This window comes from Micropterus dolomieu, linkage group LG01 (assembly GCF_021292245.1).
Source record: "Micropterus dolomieu isolate WLL.071019.BEF.003 ecotype Adirondacks linkage group LG01, ASM2129224v1, whole genome shotgun sequence".
Classification (NCBI taxonomy): Eukaryota; Metazoa; Chordata; class Actinopteri; order Centrarchiformes; family Centrarchidae; genus Micropterus; species Micropterus dolomieu.
The window spans coordinates 26359528-26382753 of record NC_060150.1 but is presented as its reverse complement, the minus strand read 5'-3'; the positions used below and the strand labels follow the sequence as shown (position 1 = coordinate 26382753).

General features: G+C 41.7%; 1 protein-coding gene across 3 annotated transcripts in view; it reads right to left on the bottom strand.

Moving 5' to 3' along the window:
* Positions 1-23226, bottom strand: part of mpp7a (MAGUK p55 scaffold protein 7a) — a 151082-nt gene that overhangs the window by 65856 nt on the left and 62000 nt on the right. For 2 of the 3 annotated variants that reach the window (XM_046062724.1, XM_046062732.1), the window contains 2 exons: positions 13671-13748; positions 2812-2892 (listed from right to left, as the gene is read on the bottom strand). In XM_046062724.1, coding sequence (XP_045918680.1) covers positions 2812-2892; positions 13671-13748 — 159 coding nt within the window. Of the gene's footprint in view, positions 1-2811; positions 2893-3618; positions 3752-13670; positions 13749-23226 lie in introns of those variants that run through there. The other variant, XM_046062740.1, reaches the window with a different exon arrangement.

Sequence of the window (23226 nt, the reverse complement as noted above, 5' to 3'; positions counted from 1 at the left end):
TCAAGGAAGCAGTAGCCGAATATTTTCCATTGTTTGGCGTGGAATTGTTTGGCTGACCTCGTTCTGCACTGGAGCGGAGTGGGAGAACAGAGCGAATTCAGAGTGAATAGAGAAAGCAAATAGACAAACACTGACAAAAAGTAAATATTGGTGAGGCTCTTCCTGAGTAGACAAAGCTGAAGCTGGAGAGAGGATTTTGTTACTGTTTGCACTTCACTAATGAATTATATTTATTTAATAGCAACAAAAATAGCAAACTATACTCTGCAAACAGTGTTGTTGGGTATATTCCTAATTCAGTTCATGTTAATGGAGAAGATTTACCGTCCCTGACCCAATCAATTTATTTGGCAAGCAAGGGAAATACATATCTAATTTTAGCAATAACTCATATTTTAACAAAAGCAGTGTTTCTCTTCACGGTGAACGTTTCAAGTCTGTTGACACGCCATGGACACTATATTACTGCAGCAAATGTGAGAAGTTAAACTTAAGTCTGCAAAAACAATATTTCCGGGTGGTGTAAAGTTGCTGAGACTACATTCAAAGCCTACCTGATGAGTATTGCCTAACTGCAATCTACAATGAACATAAACAAGACCAACACACTTATTCAAGCTGGATGGTCAGCTGGGGTTGGGGTAAGGGCTTTGATATAGAGACTGGGGCTGAAGAATTGGCCGTGGCAATTGCACGGGCTATCTTAAATTAGAGGGGAAAAGGTTCAGGCACTCAAAGAAAATGGCAATGATCTGAGATTTCTTTGTTTGTTTACATCAAATTCCAATTGGCAATACTTGATTATCATTAGATTTATTTTCACAATGTGACCCCACACAGGTCTGAAAATATCAGAATCCATGCATTGGGACACTGCTATATAGTGGAGCCATAGTTAATTTAGAATGATAATACTTAATAAGATGTATAACATTAACTTAAGCTAAAGACCTAAACACCAAAATGATATATACGTGGTTTTACCTGCCACTAGATCCATCTATAACCACATACATGAGAGGATAGGATATTGTGTTGGTCTGTGTGTCTGTGTGTGTGTGTGCACAGCTGGCCCACAGTCCCGTCTCCTGCCTTTCCCTCTCTTCACCTCATCAGTTGAAAGTTGCCGAGCTTCCTGATCGATGACTTTCACAAGCTCTGTGTTTTGATGAATTGACCCTTGCCACGCCAAATACCTTCGCTGTAAGTGTAATTAAAATAATAAACGCAGGATTTCTGACACAGGCATGCTTCATGGCGAGCGCAGTGATCATTTGCCGGCGCATTTCACTTCGGGGTTGACAGAGACAAAGGAGATCACAACGTCCCCACGTAGCAAAGTAGGAGAGCAAGGCTGTGATAGATTGCAACCATTTGTCTTCAGGATAGTGGCTGTTTGAGTGTGTGTTTCAATGTGTATCCACCATCATATGTCTATGTGGCATTGCGTGTGTTGATATTGGTTGAGTGTGATGAACTGAATTATAAATGACCACATTTTCTCACACCTTACTATGTGTAACTGCATATCTACTCTACCTGGCAGTTTTTCTGTGTGTGTATATATATATATATATATATATATAGACTGATCCTTTTGGATCCTCCTGGCTTTTCACAACCCTTGACACTAAGAGGTAGTGAATATTCGCATGCAATGTACTGTCTGTGTGTGTGTGTGTGTGTGTGTGTGTGTGTGTGTGTGTGTGTGTGTGTGTGTGTTGTGGAGAGGGAGGACTTCATACTGAGATGTTGTTTCTGGCAGAGCCCAAATAAGCATGAAGATTAAAAAAGGAGCCTGTCCAGCTCTTCTTCTATCCCGCCATCGTGAAGGCAGCTCTGTCTGGCTGAGACACCTGGAGGCCCTGATGGATGGCCAGAGTTATGCATTTGAAAATAAAATTGTGTAAATTCATTTTGTTGCTGTCTGTGTCTGGCTAACGAGGTCAGTGGCCGCAGCCAAGAAGACAAGAAAAAGCATGACATGGGTCTCATCGCCATATTATTTTGTATGCAGCATGATAACCAGCACTGTACAAATTGCAAACACTGTTTGTATGATGACATCAGTAAGAACCAGCCAAAGATTGTGTTTGATTCAGTGTGTGAGAAGCCAGAACGGCCTGATATTTAGACATTTTTTTCTTTAAAATAATACCTCGGTCCTCCACAAAGTGGATATGCGCATGTAGTTCCTTAACAAGTCCAAAAAATGCAGCTGCTCGTCTTTTAACAGGAACCCTGAAACACGAACACATTACCCCATTCTGGCCTCGCTCCACTGGCTCCCTGTACATTTTAGAATACATTTTAAGATTTTAATGTTTGTTTTTAAGTCACTTAATGGGTTGGGACCTCAGTACATCTCTGAGCTCCTGCACACTTACACCCCATCAAGTTCATTGAGGTCTGCTGATCAGCTGCGGCTGAACGTGCCCAGGACCAAGCTGAAGACCAGGGGTGACCGCTCTTTTTCAGCAGTTGCCCCCAAACTGTGGAATGACCTACCTCCTTACATTAAAGTGGCGCCCACCCTCCACACCTTTAAATCTCGTTTAAAAACATATTTTTATTCCCTGGCTTTTAACTCACCATGAGAGCTGCTGTGGTCTTCGTTGTCGCTGTCATTGTTGATGTTATTTGTTTTGTTTTTATTTAACATGAACATATTTTATTTCATCTCTGTAAAGCACTTTGGCAACCTTGTTGTTTTTTAAATTGTGCTATATAAATAAAGTGGATTGGATTGGATAACATTTGCTGAATATAAGCCGAATAAAGACTATAATGAAGAATAAGAACCAAACTCACCTTCACATGGTGTTTGGCCAGTAGCTGGAGAAGCTCTTTGATTTCACCATTTTCTGATTTCCCTTCCAGCTCCTCGGACAACTAAAGAGGAGAAGATACAGATTGTTCACACAAATCAGTAAAGGCTATTAAACATGCCTGACAGGAAATTAAAAATCCCACTGTGTTCTGTAGTGGTTCTCACAAAGATTATTATATTTAATGATTATTTATTCAAGGAAGTTTCCCTTTTTCCCAGGAATACCCTGATAACATTCACTCAGTTACTTTGGATTTATACTTGACAGGTTCAACAGAAGTTCAGCTGTAAATACCACTGGAATAGCTTTTCATTTAAAGTGATATATAGTTAGTACTGGGATTATAGTTGTTATACATTTACTGGTGTGTTCAATAAAAAACATAAAAACATATAATTGTGTGTTTTAGTGTGTATTAGTTTAAGCAGACTGTCTATTGTTGACTTACATGGAGATCAGATCACATTTTATGACCAATTTATGCAGAAGGTCATAAAAGGTATCCAGGTAATTCCAAAGGGTTTACAAACTTTTTCCAGCAAGTATAGTCAAAACAAGTGGAGGGAACCTGCTAGTAAACTGTATTAATGTCATGTGTTTTCAATGCTCTTTTCAATTATACAGTTTTTTCAAGCCTGTTTTCAACTGCTGACTTGAGTTTAAAACATGATTCTTGTCAGGATTGTGGTGGTTGAGAAGGGTAAGCAGGGTGGTGGAGCCAAAGGCAGGACGCAGAGCAGAGAAGGTACAGTTCAGAAAGGGGTTTATTCCATAAACAAACAATTACTGGCAGAGTGGCTGAGACTAATCCAAAAATGAACATAGAAAACCAACAGAAAATCCAGAACGAGTGTAATCCAAAATAGGCAGGTAACAGGACAAGACAGAGCAAACTACAACCATGACAACGAGGGACAGAGCATATACACGTGACAATGACCAGACAGGGGATGAACAGAAACACTAAACATCTATAGACAGGGACTAACGAGCAGGGCGGGAGCAACGCAGGTGACCGGCATCAGGGCCAACGAGGCAGGCAGAGAGACAGCAGGGGGGAACAGAGAGACACCCACAGATGCAAAACACCATACACTAACTGGAACTCAAAGTCACAAGCAGACAGATCGCGAATACACCAACAAGGAACACAGACTGAAGCAAAGAACAGAACTCAGATTACACATGGGTAAAAACACAGAAGTACACAGACCAGGAGTGAGCACTTAAGACATGAACTAAAGTACAGGACTAAGAACTAGCACACCGAACTAGGAACTAAGATACGAGATGAGACAGATACTAAGTAACTTAAAGATGAATAATAATAAAGGCTACACAGAGAAACACAGAACCAAAAACGGACTTAAACAGGAAAGATATGAACACAAAGTACAAAAGACCAAAATAACAGATAAGGTCTCTTTGGAAGTACACCCAGTTCAGAAGTATGTAACAGTGAAGTAACCCCTCATAAGTATGTGTAAAAAGTACTTTCAGGCGCACACTCTCATTGGATAGGAAAGGTGATATTTGGGCCAAATTGTGTGCATCTTAATGGGAGGCAAGGTCACTCCTTGTCATGGGGCCTATAATTCGCATTTGTTACCACGTTTCTCTTGATTAAATTTACTGTTCAGCAGGATCATTTTTCAATGAAAATCTCAGGAACAAAAGAAAACAATTCATTCCTCTTGGAAACAATGGGAGCTGGGAGAGCATCATTGAGCAGTGGGACTGAGCTGGACTACATTCATGATGAATGTCTGGTAGCTCAGAGACGAGTGACTCTGCTTCTTAAGCCCAGGCCACGCTCCTCTGTCTGCGTTCTGATTTATGGATGATCCTCCTGGACGTGGTGTGAGTGTGTGGAGAGGAGAGGCGGGCCATTGCACACAAAGACATGCTTGTACTGAACTGGGATCAGGAACTAATGTCGACTACACAAAGAGGGCCAGTGGAGATGAGTGAGGTTTGAGGGGAGAAGTGATCACACACACACACACACACACACACACACACACACACACATGTTTGTCTGTCTTGTATGTGTGGTGTGTGAGGATACATGTGCAGATGGTAATACTGTACATCAACATTTACTGTATGCGCAATGAGCTCAGTTGGTGGTGCTCAGGACTCCTGTTCACAGGGTTATGTGATCAATCCTCACTTGCTGCTAGTACTTTTTTCTTCCTTTTTCAACAAATTGATTGTGAAGACATCCTATTACATCGTATCACAATTAAGCATGCAGGAGTGTGTACATCCCGTCGACTGGTCTACATCAACCTATGGATGCTTATTTTCGTGTCCCCAGTATCTCCAGGCAGAGGAAATTCCTCGTTTTTACCATTCAGGGGAATCTGCGATCTCACGTTTTCTGACTGCCTTTTCAGAGGTGTGTCAATCACGCTAGAGACTCTTTTGAATTTCCTTCAGAAGTAAAAGCTCTTTAAACACGACATAAAGTACTGCTGCAAAAATGTTCTTGCGCTTTTATTTTACTTAAGAGGAAGTGATTATGTGAGTAACTTTTGCTGTCATGACTGAGATCTGTTTCAGCACCAGCCGCTATAATAATTTTTTGTTTTTGCTGCTATCAAAGTAATCTGGCTACGGGCCAGACATTATTGCTGGTGAGCCGGCTTTGGCCCGCGGGCTGCCTATTGACGACCACTGCTGTATATGATGTTATGTGTTTTTTGTACCACATGTTTTTTGTACCACATGTACTGTGTGAGGTGGTGCAGTTCAGCCTTGGAGCATACATCAATATATACAGCAAAGAATACCCTCAACACATGCAAACACACAGGGTATTCACACAGAGCAGTCCATGTGGGCTGAAATAGTTCCGTTTGGTGCACTCCCTTCAGCAAGCAGCATTATTTTAAGAAAAATGAAATGCACAGCTGAAATGATTATTCAGAAAATAAATCGACAACTACCGTTAATCAAGTATAGTCACTTTTCAAGCAAAGTGCTATACATCCATTATTGAAAATGAAATATCTTTTGGACTTTTGCTCGGACAAAACAAGCAATCTGAAGATGTCAGTGACCTTGGGCACTAGGAAGTTGTGATGGTCATTTTTCAAACTGACATAAAATATGATGCGATGCTTATGTTTTTGTTTTGGACCAGCATGGCCCTTTTATCCCTGCTTATAAGGTGTAGGTGATAGAGGGAGAACGTTCGTAAGTCCAAAATCAGAACAGATGAATGATTTATCACAACACAAATAAAGAGATTAACATTTTAAAATATGAATTAATGATGACCAAAAGAATGACATAAAATTGACAGAAGTTGCTTAATGCCTTCGCTGATCTACAGCCTCACTCCAAATACTTTTAAATGTTCCCTCAATCCTTGTATCTTATTAGACTTCATATTTACCTGACATTATAGCCTGACTGATACTGGGCCTTTGACGGTCAATACTCATATGACATTTGAGAGTTTAACATACCCCATAATGCCATCAGCTGGTAGTTGTTTTTCCCATAAAAACACAACATAAACCTAAATATTTGAATAAGGATACCTACATTTGTTTTCTGTTTTAAAGACTGCGAAGATGGCATGTTCTGAGTGGGACATTTTACGGTTAAATGATCTCTGATGACAAATCATTTAAGGAAGACAAGAGTTTTAAAGCTACTATAAACATACAGCATATTTAGAATTTCTGTACTGACATTTCTTATGACACCTAACATATACAATGTATGTGCATTGAGCTACTATCGGTGATATATCACCCCTTTTATATATATTTATATATCACCCCTTCACCCCTCTTTCTAGCTCTACTTAATATTAGATGTTATATACTGTAAAGTGTCTCCATTTTGTAGTTCCAATCCTGCTACTTCTGTCTAATATGTAGGTACGACAGTTACTGCATGTCTGTCATTCTGGAAAAGGGATCCAAAACAAATGTAAATGATGGAACAACAAAAGAAAAACTTGTAACAGCTACTAATCACCTCACAGTGGACGGAAATGTGGCTGATGACTTGAAATATTACCTTTAATAAATCATAACTAATGAATTAACAGCATTTAAAGAAAAATGTTAAATGCCTATTAACACTTTTCGCACAAATTGTATATGTTAAAGGTCTTAGCATAAAGCAGTGTAGCGTGAAGATACACATGGATTTATTGGTGCCTCTGTTCATTACTTAACAGATAGCTGAACAGGGAAATCTCACCAAAATGCAGTGGACTCCTTTAAGGCAGATGATGACAGAGGTTGGGAAAACCTACATTTCTTTGACTAACGACCCCTGTGGTGCGGGAATACGGTAACAGTGGTGAGGTAGAGGCAAAGGCAGGGGGCTATGGGTAAAACTGGGGTTAGGGAGGACGCTATGTCACTTCACCTTAAGATAGGAACATGTGCTGTGGGCTGGGGGTCTTTTCATTATTTACATTAGCTTTGACTAACCAAGGGAAATAGATCATGCTAATGAATAGTCACAGTGGTCAAGGTTACTCTACCTGAACCCCAGTCAACCCTGCATTACTTCACTTTATCAATCTGTAAAGTTCTGAAAGGAAAGGTTAGAGGGAGACAGAGGAAGTGTGAGAAAAACAGAGACAGTGGACAGGGACAAGCAAAAAAAGAGAGACAAAAGAGACAGCATATAAGATCACTGGAAAGAAGAGAAGAAAAACAGAGGAAGTGATAGAAGAACAGATGAGGAGGAGAGCGAGAGGTAAAGACAGAAGGAAGACTGGGTCAGGGTCTTTAGTGAGGGAAAATCTTTTGCTCTGATACTCCGACATCCATCATGTCATTGCCAGGTTTACGGCGAGGCAAAGACAGGCAGAGGACTGTAAATTTCCAGTCCCTCATATTGTCCTATTAAAGCACCTTGTCCCATAACTCAGCGTGGAGGACAGATGGGACATGTTTGACAACACGCTCAGCTCTCTACCTTCATGCTTCCATGGTAGAGTCAAATTTTCCATCCTCAGAACTTCACAGAGAGTGAGGGAGGGGGCAAAAAATGATGCTGGTCTCCTTTGAGACTGTTTATTTCATTTGTTAAATGTCACGGCAGGCACTGCAGTGTTTTGATAAGTTTGATCCCAGCATGTCAGTTTATAGCTCTCCCTTGACCCTGAACAAGCTAAAGGCTCACTACTTTGATATATAGCTGCCAATATATCAAGCTGACCTTATTTTAAAGTGCTTTTATTGAAGTATATTAAAACTACCTTTTATTAAAAAAATATCTGATCTCAGCCAGTCAGCGTTTCATTTGATGGATGAAATGCACTTTGGTTTGACTTATTGTGTTACTGATCAATAACACACCAGTTAAGTGTAGTAACAATTTAACCTTCATTCTCATATGGCATTTTGATTCGATTTTACACAGTCATGCACAAAGATGTTTCCTATTATTATATTTTATAGGTTTCAATAAAAGTCTCATGGTCTAAATACTGGCTTTCACACTCCTAAAAGGAAATAATGAATACATAATACATAATTTTTCTCATGCAAATAATTACGTTAAATTGACTGAGCATCAAAAGAAAAGTGACTTCAATCCGAATGTATTTTTGATGGGGTCATTCCTGGAAACAGTGGAACTATTTCAGATGCCGTTGCTCAACAAATTTAACCAGTGATAATGTAATACAGTAATAATAACTCAGACGCTGTATGTATAAAAGTATATGATCGATGCTGCATGCTGTATGTGAGCCCTATGGAAAGCAAAGCCTCTCTTTTGGAAGGAAATGTGAGGATTAAGATGTGATGGACAAGAATAACATGTAGTCAAACAATAAGAAACAACAGCTGTAATTGGAGTCTAAAGCTTCAATCAGCCAGGTCAAATGTGTGCATGCTTTTATGAGTGTATCAAGAGTCTGCATCTTGGATAGTTGACCTTAGTGCCAGGGATGCATGACAAATCAGTGGCTGGTATATTGTCCTAAATTAAATCATTATTATGTTTTGACAAATGAGCTTCAGCTGGTAATTACATCCAGTAATTTGGTGCCTTTACTTATAATGGCTAAATTATAATCAGGTCATAAACAGATCGAAAAATTACATTTCTTTAATTTGTTAACAATAAATTAAAATATTACAGTGGGAAAATTGGTCAATCAAAAAAGGTAAGCGTTTATTTTCTCTTCTGAATTTTTGCAACTGCAAGAGTAATGTTACCAGTCATTACATAATTGTCAAACACAACTAAAAGACATTTTTTGGTCCATCATTTTTGGACCTAAAATTCTATATTGAAGCATTTCTACTCATTAAAACACCTATTTGTTGTGTATTGTTTATGTTGTTTTATTGATTTATAATATTTGACCTACAAATGGCTTGTGACACTGTAGGCCTATGATGAAGCCCTCTCTTTCCATGTTTGTCTGTCTCTTTTCCATAACTAGTTCTATGTATGGACTGCAGACCAGTGCTCTCTAATGGCACCCAGTGGTCTTCCCAAGTAACAGCAGGTGTTTGGGTGAGTATAAAGATGTTGGGAAATGGGCCAGAGGAAAAGGTGCCTTTGAGGGGAAAAGGATATGAATATCAGCCACCAGGACACAGTGTCAGTTCAAGCGATGGACACTGACCTGGAACAAGGTGCTGGCGTTCAGGTCACTGTTGAAATGGTGTGTTTAGCTTTTTGACAGGACTGATAGATACTGATTGGATCAACAGACTGGAACTTCCATCGAGCTTGTTCACGTGTGAGGTTGACCCCCCCCCCCCCCTTGATTAATGTAATGTGGTATTTTACATTCCACAATGAGGCAAGAGTGCTTCTATTTCAGTCTTAATGAGGGCTGGAGAGAAACTGTGTGCTGTAATAAATGCGTGTGTACATCCATAAACTTGTGTGTGCAGTCACCCACCGACATGTCTTTATATGTATGTAATACTGTACCTATTCCCTGGACCCAGTATTGATCGTGTTTCAGGCGGCGTTGGCGGGGCTAGTTTGTTTGAGCAGTGGCAGTCACCTGCTGTGTGTGCTAGACAGTGCAGCCTGGGGCAGACGGGGGTTGAAGTGTCATTTTATGTTAGGCAATAAATTAAGCTTCCATTACCTGAAACCCAAGCCCAAAATGAATTTCATCTAACTGTAGATCTCTCCTGTTGCAGTTCAGTCCTCAGCTACCACTTCAAAAGTATTCATTTGGAGCGGTGACATGAGTGAAAAACAATCCGCTTTAAAAACACAGTGCAATCCTCCAGGTTAGGAGATTTTCTTTTTTTTTGACAAGCCAAGGAAGGGGGACTCAGGATTGCGGTGTGCTGTGAGATGCTTTGATACACCATCTCTGGGCTTTATTCCGATACCTGATAATCCCGGGGAGACGCTTTGCGGGGCATTTACCAGGAAGCATAAATTTGAAAGTCTGTAATTTGACAAAAAGAATGAGAAAGAAAATCTGTAAGGGGAAGGGAAGATGGAGGATGATAGCTGGGGGTCTCTTGAACAGTCTATGGCCTCTCGGCACAAACTGGGGAGGCAAAGCAAAGACTTAGGAAAGAGAAACAGAAGTGATCCTTCACACTCTGTTGGCTGCTGTTCTGGTGTTATCTGGTTAGCGGTATCCTTTGCCAGGACTAACAGCAGGGTACGGCAAGCGCACAGAAAGAAAAGGAGCCATACAGTTTCTATTTGAGAATACTGTCCTTAGAGATTCAAGCTTGGCCATCAAGGTTTGGGCCTCCTGTCATCTGTCCTGGTGCATGTGAACCTTCCAGGATGGATGACACTTGAGGACTGTAAGGTCAGGAAAATCACTCTAGACCACAAGACTGCCTTTATTCCGTGACAGTCTCAGGACACTCTGGACTCTCTATTCCTCGGCCTTTACCCCAACTGCGTGAAAAAACTTTAGCCCCTCTTTCTCTCGTCTTTCCCTTGACTCAGTACTAATTAGGATGATGTATGGCTGTGGGCTCTTTAGAAGGGGTGGAATAGTCAGAGGCACTTTGATTACAATAAACAGAGCTATGGATTTTAAACCACATACCAGTAAAAGGGCTTTTCCTCCTCTCCATTCACCATGCCAAGCTGGTTCTTGGGTTTACACAGGTGTGGGTGTGTGCACATGTGGATGTGAGCGGGGCACTTGCATGCTTATGTGCACACATGGCTTTCAATAAATATTGCAGATGAACAATACTGTAACAAATGTCAGGACACTGGACGTTTACTCCATAAATCAGACTAAATATCTTTCACAGCTTGCCGAGAGCAGCAGGGCCAGTGGAAGAAAATCATCATCAGTGATCCTGTTGGTACTATTATTGTCTGTGTGATGACTTCTCATGAACAGGTTAACTAATGAAGAGAGACTGCACGCCACAGGCGCTATAGCTACGCTGCTTCCTCTCACTGAATGTGAATATTCAATGTGTTCTCTCTTCCCTTGACTTCTGTTTATATGACTCTACAATCATCTGTAGTTTGTCTGCTGCTATCATCCGTCATAGCGTGCCCCATTCATCTTCAGCTTTCCTCTGAATGAGTGGCTTTTCTATCCAGTTTATGCCCTAGGAAAATGATCAGTCTTTGCGGGACTGGATTTTCAATTTTGTGGTGTATGGCTAGACATTTGGGCAGAGAGCGGGCGACAGGGTAGGCGGTGGGTGAAGTAAAGGGATAGTATAGTGTTATTGTAACGGAGTAAGTCTAGAAAACCAAACTACGAAGGGGACGGTTCAGAGTTCACTCCAGGGAAAGAGGTGAAAGAGGACAAACATTGCCAGTGCTACTGCACGTTACTGGAAAGGGTGTCGAGTGAATGTTTGTGTGACTGTGTGTGTGTGTGTGTGTGTGTGTGTGTGTGTGTGTGTTACACACACGTGACAAAGAGGAATCTGGCTCTTGCAATCTCAAGTTTACTCTCCACAATATCTAACTGTTGTACTGCAGAACAAGACAAATTACATACCTGCTTACACTATGTCTCTCTGGGTTGGAGTCTAAGCAAATCAAGTTTGATTGGTATGACAGTATAACAGGGGATGCAAGACAGAAAATACATAATGTGTGTGTAGGTGGGTGATCAATTTAAAGGAAAAGAAATATTCAGAGTCTGAGACTGTGGGCCCCTCTCATCCCCATAGTGTACACGTGTAGTTTTGCTCAAGTCCTAGATGCCTAAGGGATCATGATTATGTTATTTGATGCCATGCTCACCAATCGAGCCAAGATAACCTAATATCTTGACATAACTTCAGACTATAGCAAATACATTAAGAGGTCTGTCCTAAGGCATTTACTGTTTCTGATTCTGAGAAAGTGGGAAAGACAGTAAAAATCCTCCAAACTATTGTATCTCTGAACTATCTCTTCGAAATTTAACACATTTTTAACACATTTTTACACTTTTAACTAACTTTTTGACCGAGCGTTCCCTGGAACAGTTTGGGGCCCCCGGGTGAGGCCTGCCTCCCACTTTGAAAACAAACAAAGTTGTAAAGAAACAACAAATGCACAGTCCTCCATACAGATCACAGGCATCACGGAATGGTTTGATGAGTATGAACACGATGTGAATCATATGGCCTTCACAATCAGCAGACCTCAACCCAACTTAACACTTATAGGTGAATCTGAGTTGTAGGTGGAAGTCGGCAAGCTGCCATTATTGCAGCGGCGACTGTTGTTAAAGCTGTGTTTAACCCTGTAATGTATGCAAAGGTTGTAATGTACTTTTGAAAAAAATCCAACAGATCCTGCAGAATCGAATATATGTTGGAAATAAAGTCATCGATGCCTTTAAAATAAAGTCGGACAGAAGTGGTACGTTTATATAATTTGTTGTCCTAAAGCTGGTGTCATCACCAGTTTCAGACTTGTGCTTTGAGACGGAATACCTTCCAGAATTACACAGACTACCTTCTGTTGGAGGGGGTGACTGCCGACTGCGGTTAACCCAAACATCTCTTCATGTTGGACAGTGCTCTAGTATCATCATCAAAACACATTTTTTGAAAGAATGATGTTCATCTCTCTAGTAGAGTTTCTCTCTACATCTCTTCCAAGCAGCATCAAAATAAGGCCCTATGAAATCAGTTAGATTTTTTCTCAAGATTCAATTTTATTTTTCCCCAAATTCCATTTTTCAGAAGTCTGTTTTACAATTTAAGCACAATTTGTCATCAGAAAGAGTGTGTAATCATGTTGTGGATGAATCCAACTTCCACAATTCAATAAGAGAAATATTATACATGCAATCAGTATCAATGAATTTGATGTATCATGTGAATATGCATATAGAAATTTGTTGTGCAATGTGCAATTATTAAGTAGGGTACAATTCACAATGAATGAATTGTTGTAATACATGTGGGCCTATTGTTAATAGTTTCCCATTAAATAGGTTATTACTTGACTACTGACAATATCTTTCCACAGTTCTTCTGCAGGACAGCCTCCATATGTTGCTCCAACACACACTAAGTAATAAGTGGGTCTGACAGAGGCTACGTTCACATGGGCAACGGTCCTCCTTGTTTACAAAGCTTGACTGGACGCAGCCTTTTCATTTCTTATAACTAAGAATATCTGACTCCGCTCAAACAGCCATGAAGCCTTCAGCGAGTTCGCATCTTGCATCTGCCAATGTGGTTGCAGTTTGGAGAGTTTGCTGAAGTGATGAGCTTGACGTTAAGCTCTGACTTTCTTCATTATGACAGTGTGTGTGTGTGTGTGTGTGTGTGTGTGTGTGTGTGTGTGTGTGTGTGTGTGTGTGTGTGTGTGTGTGTGTGTGTGTGTGTGTGTGTGTTACTAAGATATTCAGTGTTGTTTTTTCCTTTCATTTGAACTTACTTCATGGGCCAGAGCTGCAGCGCTGTCCAGGATGGGGACGGGTTTGCTCTCTTCGTAGTGCTGCAGCCGTTCATGGATCTGAAAGAACAGATTGTGTTAGTACTGTAAGTAAGAGAGAGACAGAGAGAGACAGAGAGAGACAGAGAGAGACAGGAAGGAGGTCAATGTTGGGCTGCAGAGGCCACAGCGAGACCTCCCTGAGCAAACACGTACATGTGTGAGCAAAGTGTGCACACAAAAACCCATGTGCACTGCTACAAGCACACATGTATGAAAACATCTACAGCCTCCATCCACACCATTTGACCACGCACATACTCACAGCAGATCAAAACGACAAGCAATCACACTTTCAACCACCAAAAGCACACACTCACACACCTCTTTCACACTAGGCTCGCTCGATTGAGCGCAGTGCTTAGCCACTGTACAAAAAATCTAGTTTTCCACCATGCATCTGATATACCCTAGTGGCCTGGTGAGGATTCCAAATCATTTCAACAGTCTGGTTAAATTGGCTAAACATATCCTTATCAGCCTCAACACCGCAACTGCACAATGTTGAGAGACAAAGCTGGATCTCTGGAGAGTTACTAAAATGGAAAGTAGGCCTGACTCGTATGTTAACGTTTACTCATTTACACACACAAAAACACTTCATCACTCAAAAACTGATATGTGGAGCAGAGACGCAATCATTTATACACATACTTGCACATGTGCAGTTGAACACACAGTTGCACGCCTGTGCTCCAGCCTACGCACACACAGATACACACACAAAACTACAGCCATCCCATTTGTGATTTAAGAGCAGCTGTGCAGGAATGCTGTTGACAGCCTACAGGCTACTGTCAGGTCCCATCAGAGAACAGACAGGGACGACTATCCTCCCAACAGCCACTCCTGAGTCTCTCCTCTGCCCAGCATGGTGAAGCGGAGCTAGGCCAAGGGTCTGACTGATAACTGGGCCCCCGTCCTGGAGCCTCCAGCTGGATGTCCTAGAAAGCGTTCCAACACAATGGTGGAGCAGAAGGCCCCCTGGCTGGGGAGAGAGTGACAGGGAAGCCCCTGGGCCAACTCGGCATGAGTAGAGCCAAATCCACACACACACACACACACACACACACACAGCAATGTAAATTTGCAACAGAGAATCACTCCGTAGGACAGAAAGCGACAAGAAAAGCAGTTTGTTTGCTGTCACACTATGAGTAGCTACAGATGCTGTGTGCAATTAAAACATCTGTTTTAAGACATAATATTCCCTCCTTACTACACAAACCATGTTTTTTAACTAGACAGCAGCATTACCATGGATACTGTCAATGCTAGTTGGACAGAGTTGATATTGTGACAATCACAGGATGGGATCTGTCCCTTCTAATGTCATTCCCTGGGGAATGTTTTTTCTGTATTTTGGCAGCAGGCTAGGAATGTTGGGGAAGTTCTGATTAGTAAAGAGAGATGCAACATGTGTAGATGAGTTCATTTGAATCTTTGCAAGTTGTCATCTGTCTTTCATAACCACCAGAGAAAACTACGTCAGCAATACAAAGACACTCATGTCAGCATTCCAAAGATTCATTTTTATGATTTATGACTCTAGTCAGAAAAATGCAACTGAACTATGTGTTAAATGTCTTTATATAGGTGTGCCCCTTTCTGTCCATCAAAACCCCGGTTCAACTGTTGGCCTTACACAGGTACAGCCATTTCCACTTGACTTATCCACACAGTCTTGCATGATAAATCATGACCTGTTACGACTGTGTCTTAGCCAACAGAGCAGCCATGTTTCAAGGTCAGCTTAGGAGGTTCAAATCCCTGTGTAAAGCCGACATTACTCGGCTATAAAACATGGTGCATTAGGTGTGTCGTGGAGGTAATCTGCTGAAGGCCTGACGGAGGCAGATGGTTGCTCAGTTCAGTTGTAGAGCGCAAAAACTGCAACTTGAGGACGCCAGAACAAGACAGAAAAACGGTAGAGAAAAGAGCAAGCAATACAGTAGGTTTGCAATGGCCTGAAGATGCACGGGAACATGTACAAGAGTGGTGATCAGACTAGGGGCGGACATAAAAATTAAATAATTAAAAAGCTTAGAGTGGTGCTAACATAAGTCTGAGCAGACTGAGAGTTCCATGTTTTATGGCATCCAATTTAAGACTGCCACTCTAGGGTAATTCTTGGAAATTTTCATCCTCATCTGTTTAATCTCACAGAGCCACGTCATATTTGAACAGCTACACTCCGCTGTTCATGAAATCCCAACAACTCCACCCTGTGCTCTGGCTCCTCTGTCTGTTCTTCTACAGTAGATGGCCGTAAAAAGGCAGCTCCGGTTACTTCATCTGTCCTGATCGTCTTTGTAAGAAAACAGATGAAATAAATGAGAGAGGTTGTCAGCGTCTTCAGCGTGCCAGCATACCACAGTCCTAGTGACATCTGCTTAGGTAGTTGTTGCTCCACCACCTCGGATTATTTAGTTACTGTGGAATTTCTTCTCTGCTTGGTGAGCAAACACAAGATTGAAATGCTTTTATTCACAGTTCAGGACACTTTCCAAATGTCTGTCCATGACGCAGTAATGTATTTTAAAGTCATTACCCCGCGTTTTGCATAGCGCATTCTCTGTCCCCTTGGTGAGGCAGCAGTGCTCCTGGCAAACGGGAGAAGTGGCCTGGTGGAATAAAAAAAAATAAAAGAAGAACAGTGAGAGACAGTGTGCTACAGCCAAGGAGGGTTTAGCTCATACCAGAGACTGAGTCCTGGACACGTAACTGAATATAAGACTGGGATCCTGACTCTTCTCTGATGAGAAATGTAGTGCTACTTCTATGTAAAATAAAGCTTAAGAGCCAGGATCAAAATCATCAAAACTCAGGGAGAAAGTAGCCCTAAAGTAGAGGCTGAGAAAAGTTGAATGAATGTGCATCTTCACTGAAAGCTTAAAAAAGAAACATGCTACAAAAGGAGCAGTGTCCCATGTCCACAGAAGCCTCAGACTAAGATGTATTTGTGTCCAGAAATACGCCATGGGCTTAAAATACACACATCAACACATGACACAAAAAACAAAATGAAGAAAAACACTAACACGGGTAAGAATTAAAAAGGTTCCAACAAGGATGGACTGGAATAAAAACATGACATCAATCTTCATTTTCTTCAGACAAGTGCTCCAACCACTGCTACGGATCACTGTTAAGGTTAAGGGTCAGACACCTTAGAGACCTTTCAAGGAACCTTCAGTTCTAAAATTCAGTAATTCAATCTCTATTTATGTTCTTGTCATGATCAAAGCACGATTCAACAGCAAAAAGAACAATGACCAGTTTGAGCCTCGATTGTCAACGTGGAGGTATAGCTGAAGAGAAAAGGCATGCCTTACAAATACTAATCCAGACTCACTACAGCGAGCTAAATCTGGCAAAGAAAGAGGGAGAGAGCGTGCAAGAGAGCAAAAGCTTGATAGATGGAGAGGTGTGCTGATGGAAGGAGAAAGAGAGGTCTGGAGATCACAGGACTGGATAGTGTTTCTGTTTCTGAGTCCTGCAAGGAGGCTCTTGGCCTCTGGTTAATGTCTGCTGCCCAGAAAACAGGTCAGGTTGGACCGCTTAGGGTTGACAATCTTTCTCCCACTGCTCTTATTATATCTACCCACCGAAGTGGATCCAGTATCAAGCCTCCTTTAATCCAACCGGGTTCGATATCTTGGTCTGATCCAGAACACCTTGTCAAGGCACCATGGCCTGGTAGACTGGACCAAGTTAAGGAGACTGGAAGGGGGAATTACAGACAGACGTGCAGGGTTACAACTGGAATAGCTGTGAAATGATATGTTTACTCAAGGAGCAGTGGGTCAGTTTACAAAGATGTTGGCTTTAGCCCTGGCATGATGGCTTCAGGTCCTGGACATTGTGCTGTGGTTCATGAACAATACTGCTTATGACACTACCATTCTCCATCAGTCTGCTGAGGGTACAACTGGTCAATCCTCAGCAAGGAGCAGACATTAGAAATGACAGCATCCAGTCAACATTGCTATTAGTGGTTACCAAGTTTACACAAAGGAGCAGCAGATTTAACAATCTTTCATCATGGATCTACCAGCCCGAATTACTTGTCTCAGGCAATGTTCTGTTGGAGTTGATCTACAAAAATGTACAACTTTATAGTTTTCACAAAAATTAGTTCAACTTTTCCATCATCTTTAATTGTCTAGGCCAATTAAAATTCCTCTTGTCCTTCACCTGGGTCCCAGGATTTTGGTGAAACTGGGTCATAAATCAATTAATTAGAAAATATGCCAATGATTGGTTTTGTGTATTCAGAGATTAGTGAGCAGTGGATTCAAATCCTTGACCAAGACCTCACACAGAGGGTGCTGGTGCCTGAGCTCGCCTCCCTTGTTGTGGAAAACGCCTCGAGAATGTGACAGCTAATTAATTAAGAAGTAGCAGTAGATACAATGGACGAGAGAGAGGAAGGGAGAGCGAGAGAGAGGAGGCCAGCTGCACAACAATCATGACATCCATATCATTTAGATAAGGGATATATTTCCTCCAGGAGCTCCTACAAAAAAAGGGCAGGGAGGCCACTGACACATGTATTCTGTGATGCCAGGACAGTGCAAGACACAGCCACACTTATGATACAAACAATTACTGTCTTGAAACACAGCTAAAATCCCCACTGCAAGATTTCAGTTTGTATTTCTTTGCATAATACAATAACATCACCAGCAATGAATGACTGAGAACATAAAGCCAGGCCAAACGCACTGACTTACTGAATCCGATTGATTTGAGTACTTTTGAGGCAGTCAATTCAACGTATAAATTTGTTAAGACTATCTTTAAAAGCTCCGGGTGAGCCCATGATGTGTTCAGGCAGTTCCTGGGCCATGAGGGAGCCATAAATACATTATATGGCACCATGAACCTCATTTTCCATATTTTGTGTGTTGCTCCTATGCTCCATGTCCTATTAAGATTGGCTTCGTATTGTGTAGACCTTCTGGTTTCACTTTGAGTCAATTTTTTCCTAAGGAATACAAAATCGGGGTCAACCAAAATGACCTGGAATAATGGTTGTGGGATCACTCCAGAGATTTTCCTTGATTACCAATACAGACATTTGACTGATAGAATGGGGACCGGTGGATCTGTAGGTCTCTTTTCACTGCACCCCTCCTCAGTGCTCTAGACCCTGTTCAAGTCAATGAATTTTAAGGTTTTTCAGTAACAGGCCATACTGCAGCCAGTCTGCTATACTAAGGAGTTTCCCTCCTCCTTTCCCCTGTCCCTATCACAACCTTGCCTTTGGCTTCATCCATTGTCTATTCGTCTAGCTCTTCTGGCTCAATTCATAGGCACTTGTTTGTGGACACTGAGCATGATCTTTCAACTTCAAGGTGTAGTCCACCATTAAACTTCAATGAAAATATTAGGAAGGTAGTCTAAGCGCAGAGTGTAAGAGTGCAAGGAAGGGGATTTATTTTGGATTCAACTGTAACCAAAGTCTGCATAAAGTACCTTAATTTACAATCAATGCCACGCCAAAGTCCCAAGGTTTATCAGTAATATTACAAGAATCTACACTGAGAGAACAAACTCATTTGCTTAACAGGCCAGATGAACATAAATGTCATCTCTTTTGAAGGACGGAAGAACCCTTCTCCGAAGCAGCCTGTGGGTATTTGCTTAACTCCCCACGAGGGTTCCTGTTCCCCCCAAAATAATAAACACAGACTTCAGAGGCGACCAGCACACAGGATGTGCTGACCACAGACAATACAACTGGATCTCTGAGGTGATATAGGTTTACAAGCTGAGTCCTGAACCAGAGACTATTAGGCATATTTTATTGCTACATACAGAGTGTGGGTGTGCGAGTCTTAAATGACTCACTGAAAGCTATTGCAGCAGGGTGAGACGTTTAGAACAATTTCCTTTTCATGATCTTCTTTGGTAATAGGGACCGGGAGCGAGGTATGTTTTGAGGTGTGGAAAGGATAAGATAAGTGCCCAAAGGACAAGTTTGTGGTTGTTGTCAGGGAGTAGAGTTGATGGACATTAAGGGGTGAGTCATAAAACTTGGAGGGCTATAGAGCTTATTCATAGGATACTAAGCCTGGTACTCAAGTCCAGTTTGTCTGTAAATGAGCTAATTCGTCAAGAATAGCTGAAACTTTCCACTTGGGAACAAGTGTCAGCTGCAGCACCTTTACATGTCATTAAAGGCCGGCAGCACTGAAGAACAAACTGGCAAGCCCACATCAATATTGCTGTTTAACAACGATGCAAGTGCCAAACCTATTAGCAACTAACAGGAGCAGAATTTAAGGGAAAACTGACTGACCACAAAATGAGGGATCTCGGGTCCTGGCTAAAGGCCTGCTGACAGAAACTTGGTCTTAAAGGAGAGCCCCACCTGAGGCAGGTGGAAATTGAATATTGTATTATATTTCCTGTGGCTTTTTGTGGAGTTGGAACTTGGCAGTGGAACAGTGAGTGTGGCGGAATTTATACACTTGAGTAACTCCCTTTAATTGAAAAGAGGGGAACTGTCGCGTCATCTTAGCTATGCTAGCTATACATGTAAGTGCTCACATTTCATGTCAGCTCTGATGCTGCACTGATGAAGTCTGCAAAATGAGACAAACTTGTAATTCCTAGTCCCTGCTGAAAGACGATATTAGATAATATTTGTTTCATCTCTGTGACATAACAGGATTAGGAGGGACGTGAGAGGCTTTCCCAACAATGTGATGAGGACAGGTGAGGAGAGACAGAAGTCTGGTTGGAGTATTTGTGTAGGTCTGAATCCTCTCTTATTCTTTCTTGTCTCTCTCTCTCTCAATCTTTGACACCTCTTCCCCTGGTCCTTCTCTCTCCCTCCAGACAGACTGACCAGTAACTGATGCTCTATAATTACTCAGGTGAGGTCTGAGCGTTTCCATATGAGCGACCTGGGTTGCAGAGTCTGTCAGATTAACATGATGTGTGTGTTTTCTCTCTGCTGTTTAGCCATTCTCAAAGTATCCGCTTCACAGCCTTGTGGAATAAAGGTGGAATCTGTGGAGATTTGGTGGTGGGGCTTTAGAGGAAGGGGGCGATTAAGGTTTTATTAATAGTGTGCCACTGATGTTAGCCATGTTCACCTGAATGTTGCGTTTGAGTGCTGGTCTCAGCTGTAAGGCGAGATGGTTGTTCTGTACTTCTGTGTGTTTCAAAGTCTGCCTGTCTGTCCATTTGGCTCACTGGCTGACAGGCTGGCTCACGTCTCAGTACCAAGTAGAAAGCAGAGGAAACACATAGTTGTGCTTGTCTGGAGCGGGGCAGTTTCCATTTATGCCTCCACATTAACGATAAGAGACGCTAAAAGCAGCTCAGTTTCTGTCCGCCGAATAAAAAGAATGAATAAGAAAATAGGTAAAAGAAGTTCTTTTTGGTGGAGAAATAATGCAGTTATTTGATGTTACACTGACATACTTGATCTAGACTTGACAAGGGATGCACCAAAATTAAAATTCTTGGTCGAAGCCCCAAAACCGAATATAATGAAAAACTTTCCCGAATACTGAACAAGGTTTTTTATTTATTTTGCCAATTTTTTTTTACTATTGCATAAATTAAATAGTCAACATGTGCTTTTTACTCAGTGTCCCACAGGATTTGGACGGTTATTATGGTGGGTGGATCCGAGGCCCAAGAGGGTCCGGTAAAGTAAATTACATGTGTCCATTTACTTTAGGGATGGGGATCAATACCTGATTCTAAAAGGACCTGGTTCCAAAATTTTTTCAAAACCCGAAAATCAATAAGGTCCGAGCTTATCGATACTGCTATCGAGATTAGCAGGTCCTATAATGTAACATTATGTCTCAAGGGTCAAATCTGATTTAACTTGAAACGCAATGGATGAGAAAACTAATGTTTTTTAGTAATGGCACCGAAACGCGGTATCAAACGGGCCCGGGACTGTATAATCAGGCTGCAGCCTCTGCTGCTCCCTGTCGGCTCCTACATAGCCTATACACACATCGGCCAGCAGAGAGAGATTCCGCTTCGTTGCAGTGGAGACAGTGAAGTTAAAGAAGACCTATTATCTTGCATTTCCAGCCCTTTATTGTAGTTCGCTGACTCCTCTCTGGCAGCATGATTCAAAATTAAAAATAATTTAATCTTATACTACTGTGCTTTAAGTTAGCTCCAAACTACTCGAGTTGCTGACAGCTACGCTTGTTACTGTAAGTACGTGCAATATTTGCTGTTTTAAACATCAATGTTGCTGCTCTAGCAATTTAAAGAAAAAATAACACAGGAAGGAGATGTGATGTGATGGAGAACACTCCAGAGGGAAACCTACTTTTTTTTGGACAATTTAAGGCCAAATAATTTTAGTAATTGGTGCAAAGCTTTCTGCAGTCCGGGTAAAGAGCCTGTGAGGACATGGCACTTTTGTGTGAACAGCACTGGCAGTTTCTCCCCTTTGAGTTCCTCTTGAAAGTTTAGCTAGGTATAATCAGGGGTGGTTAGAGGGCTAGGTGAATTCTGGGAGCTCCACCCTTATGCCTGGCTAAATATCACAGAAACATAATGCCACCTTCATTAGCAGTATTCTCTCTGCCCCACACTACGCAGTGTTTTCTTTGGGGCCGGTGAGAATGAGAGCCTGAACCTGCCCATCATTATCCTTGTTCAAATTGCCTTATTCTTGGGCCATCCATAACAATCCAAGCATCAAATGAAACCCTTCTGGTTTCCTCAAGTCCCGGCATCAGGGTTTCACTTCAGCATATGAGGTATGCCATAATTCAGGCACTTTAACATGCTCACATTGGCGCGTTACAACCTTGGATCCTGAACAAACATGCTTACACAGAAAAGATTTCTTTAAAGGGAGGGGATGAAAATTATGTCAATTTTTCTCCCTCAATCGTCTCTGTGACATAATGATACTGGCTGGAGAGAGAGAGAAAGAGAGAGAGAGAGACAGACCACCAAAGGGGGAAATTTATCATGCCAGCACACAAAAACAGTGTTGGACATTCTTTCAAAATAGAAACCATATACACTGCTCAAAAAAATAAAGGGAACACTACAATAACACATCCTAGATCTGAATGGATGAAATAATCTCATTAAATACTCCTTTCTTTACATAGTTGAATGTGCTGACAACAAAATCACACAAAAATGATCAATGGAAATCAAATTTATCAACCCATGGAGATCTGGATTTGGAGTCACACTCAAAATCAACGTGGAAAACCACACTACAGGCCGATCAAACTTTGATGTAATGTCCTTAAAACAAGTCAGAATGAGGCTCAGTAGTGTGTGTGGCCTCCACATGCCTGTATGACCTCGCTACAACGCCTGGGCATGCTCCTGATGAGGTGGCAGATGGTCTCCTGAGGGATCTCCTCCCAGACCTGGACTAAAGCATCCGCCAACTCCTGGATAGTCTGTGGTGCAACGTAGTGTTGGTGGATGGAGCGAGACATGATGTCCCAGATGTGCTCAATTGGATTCAGGTCTGGGGAAC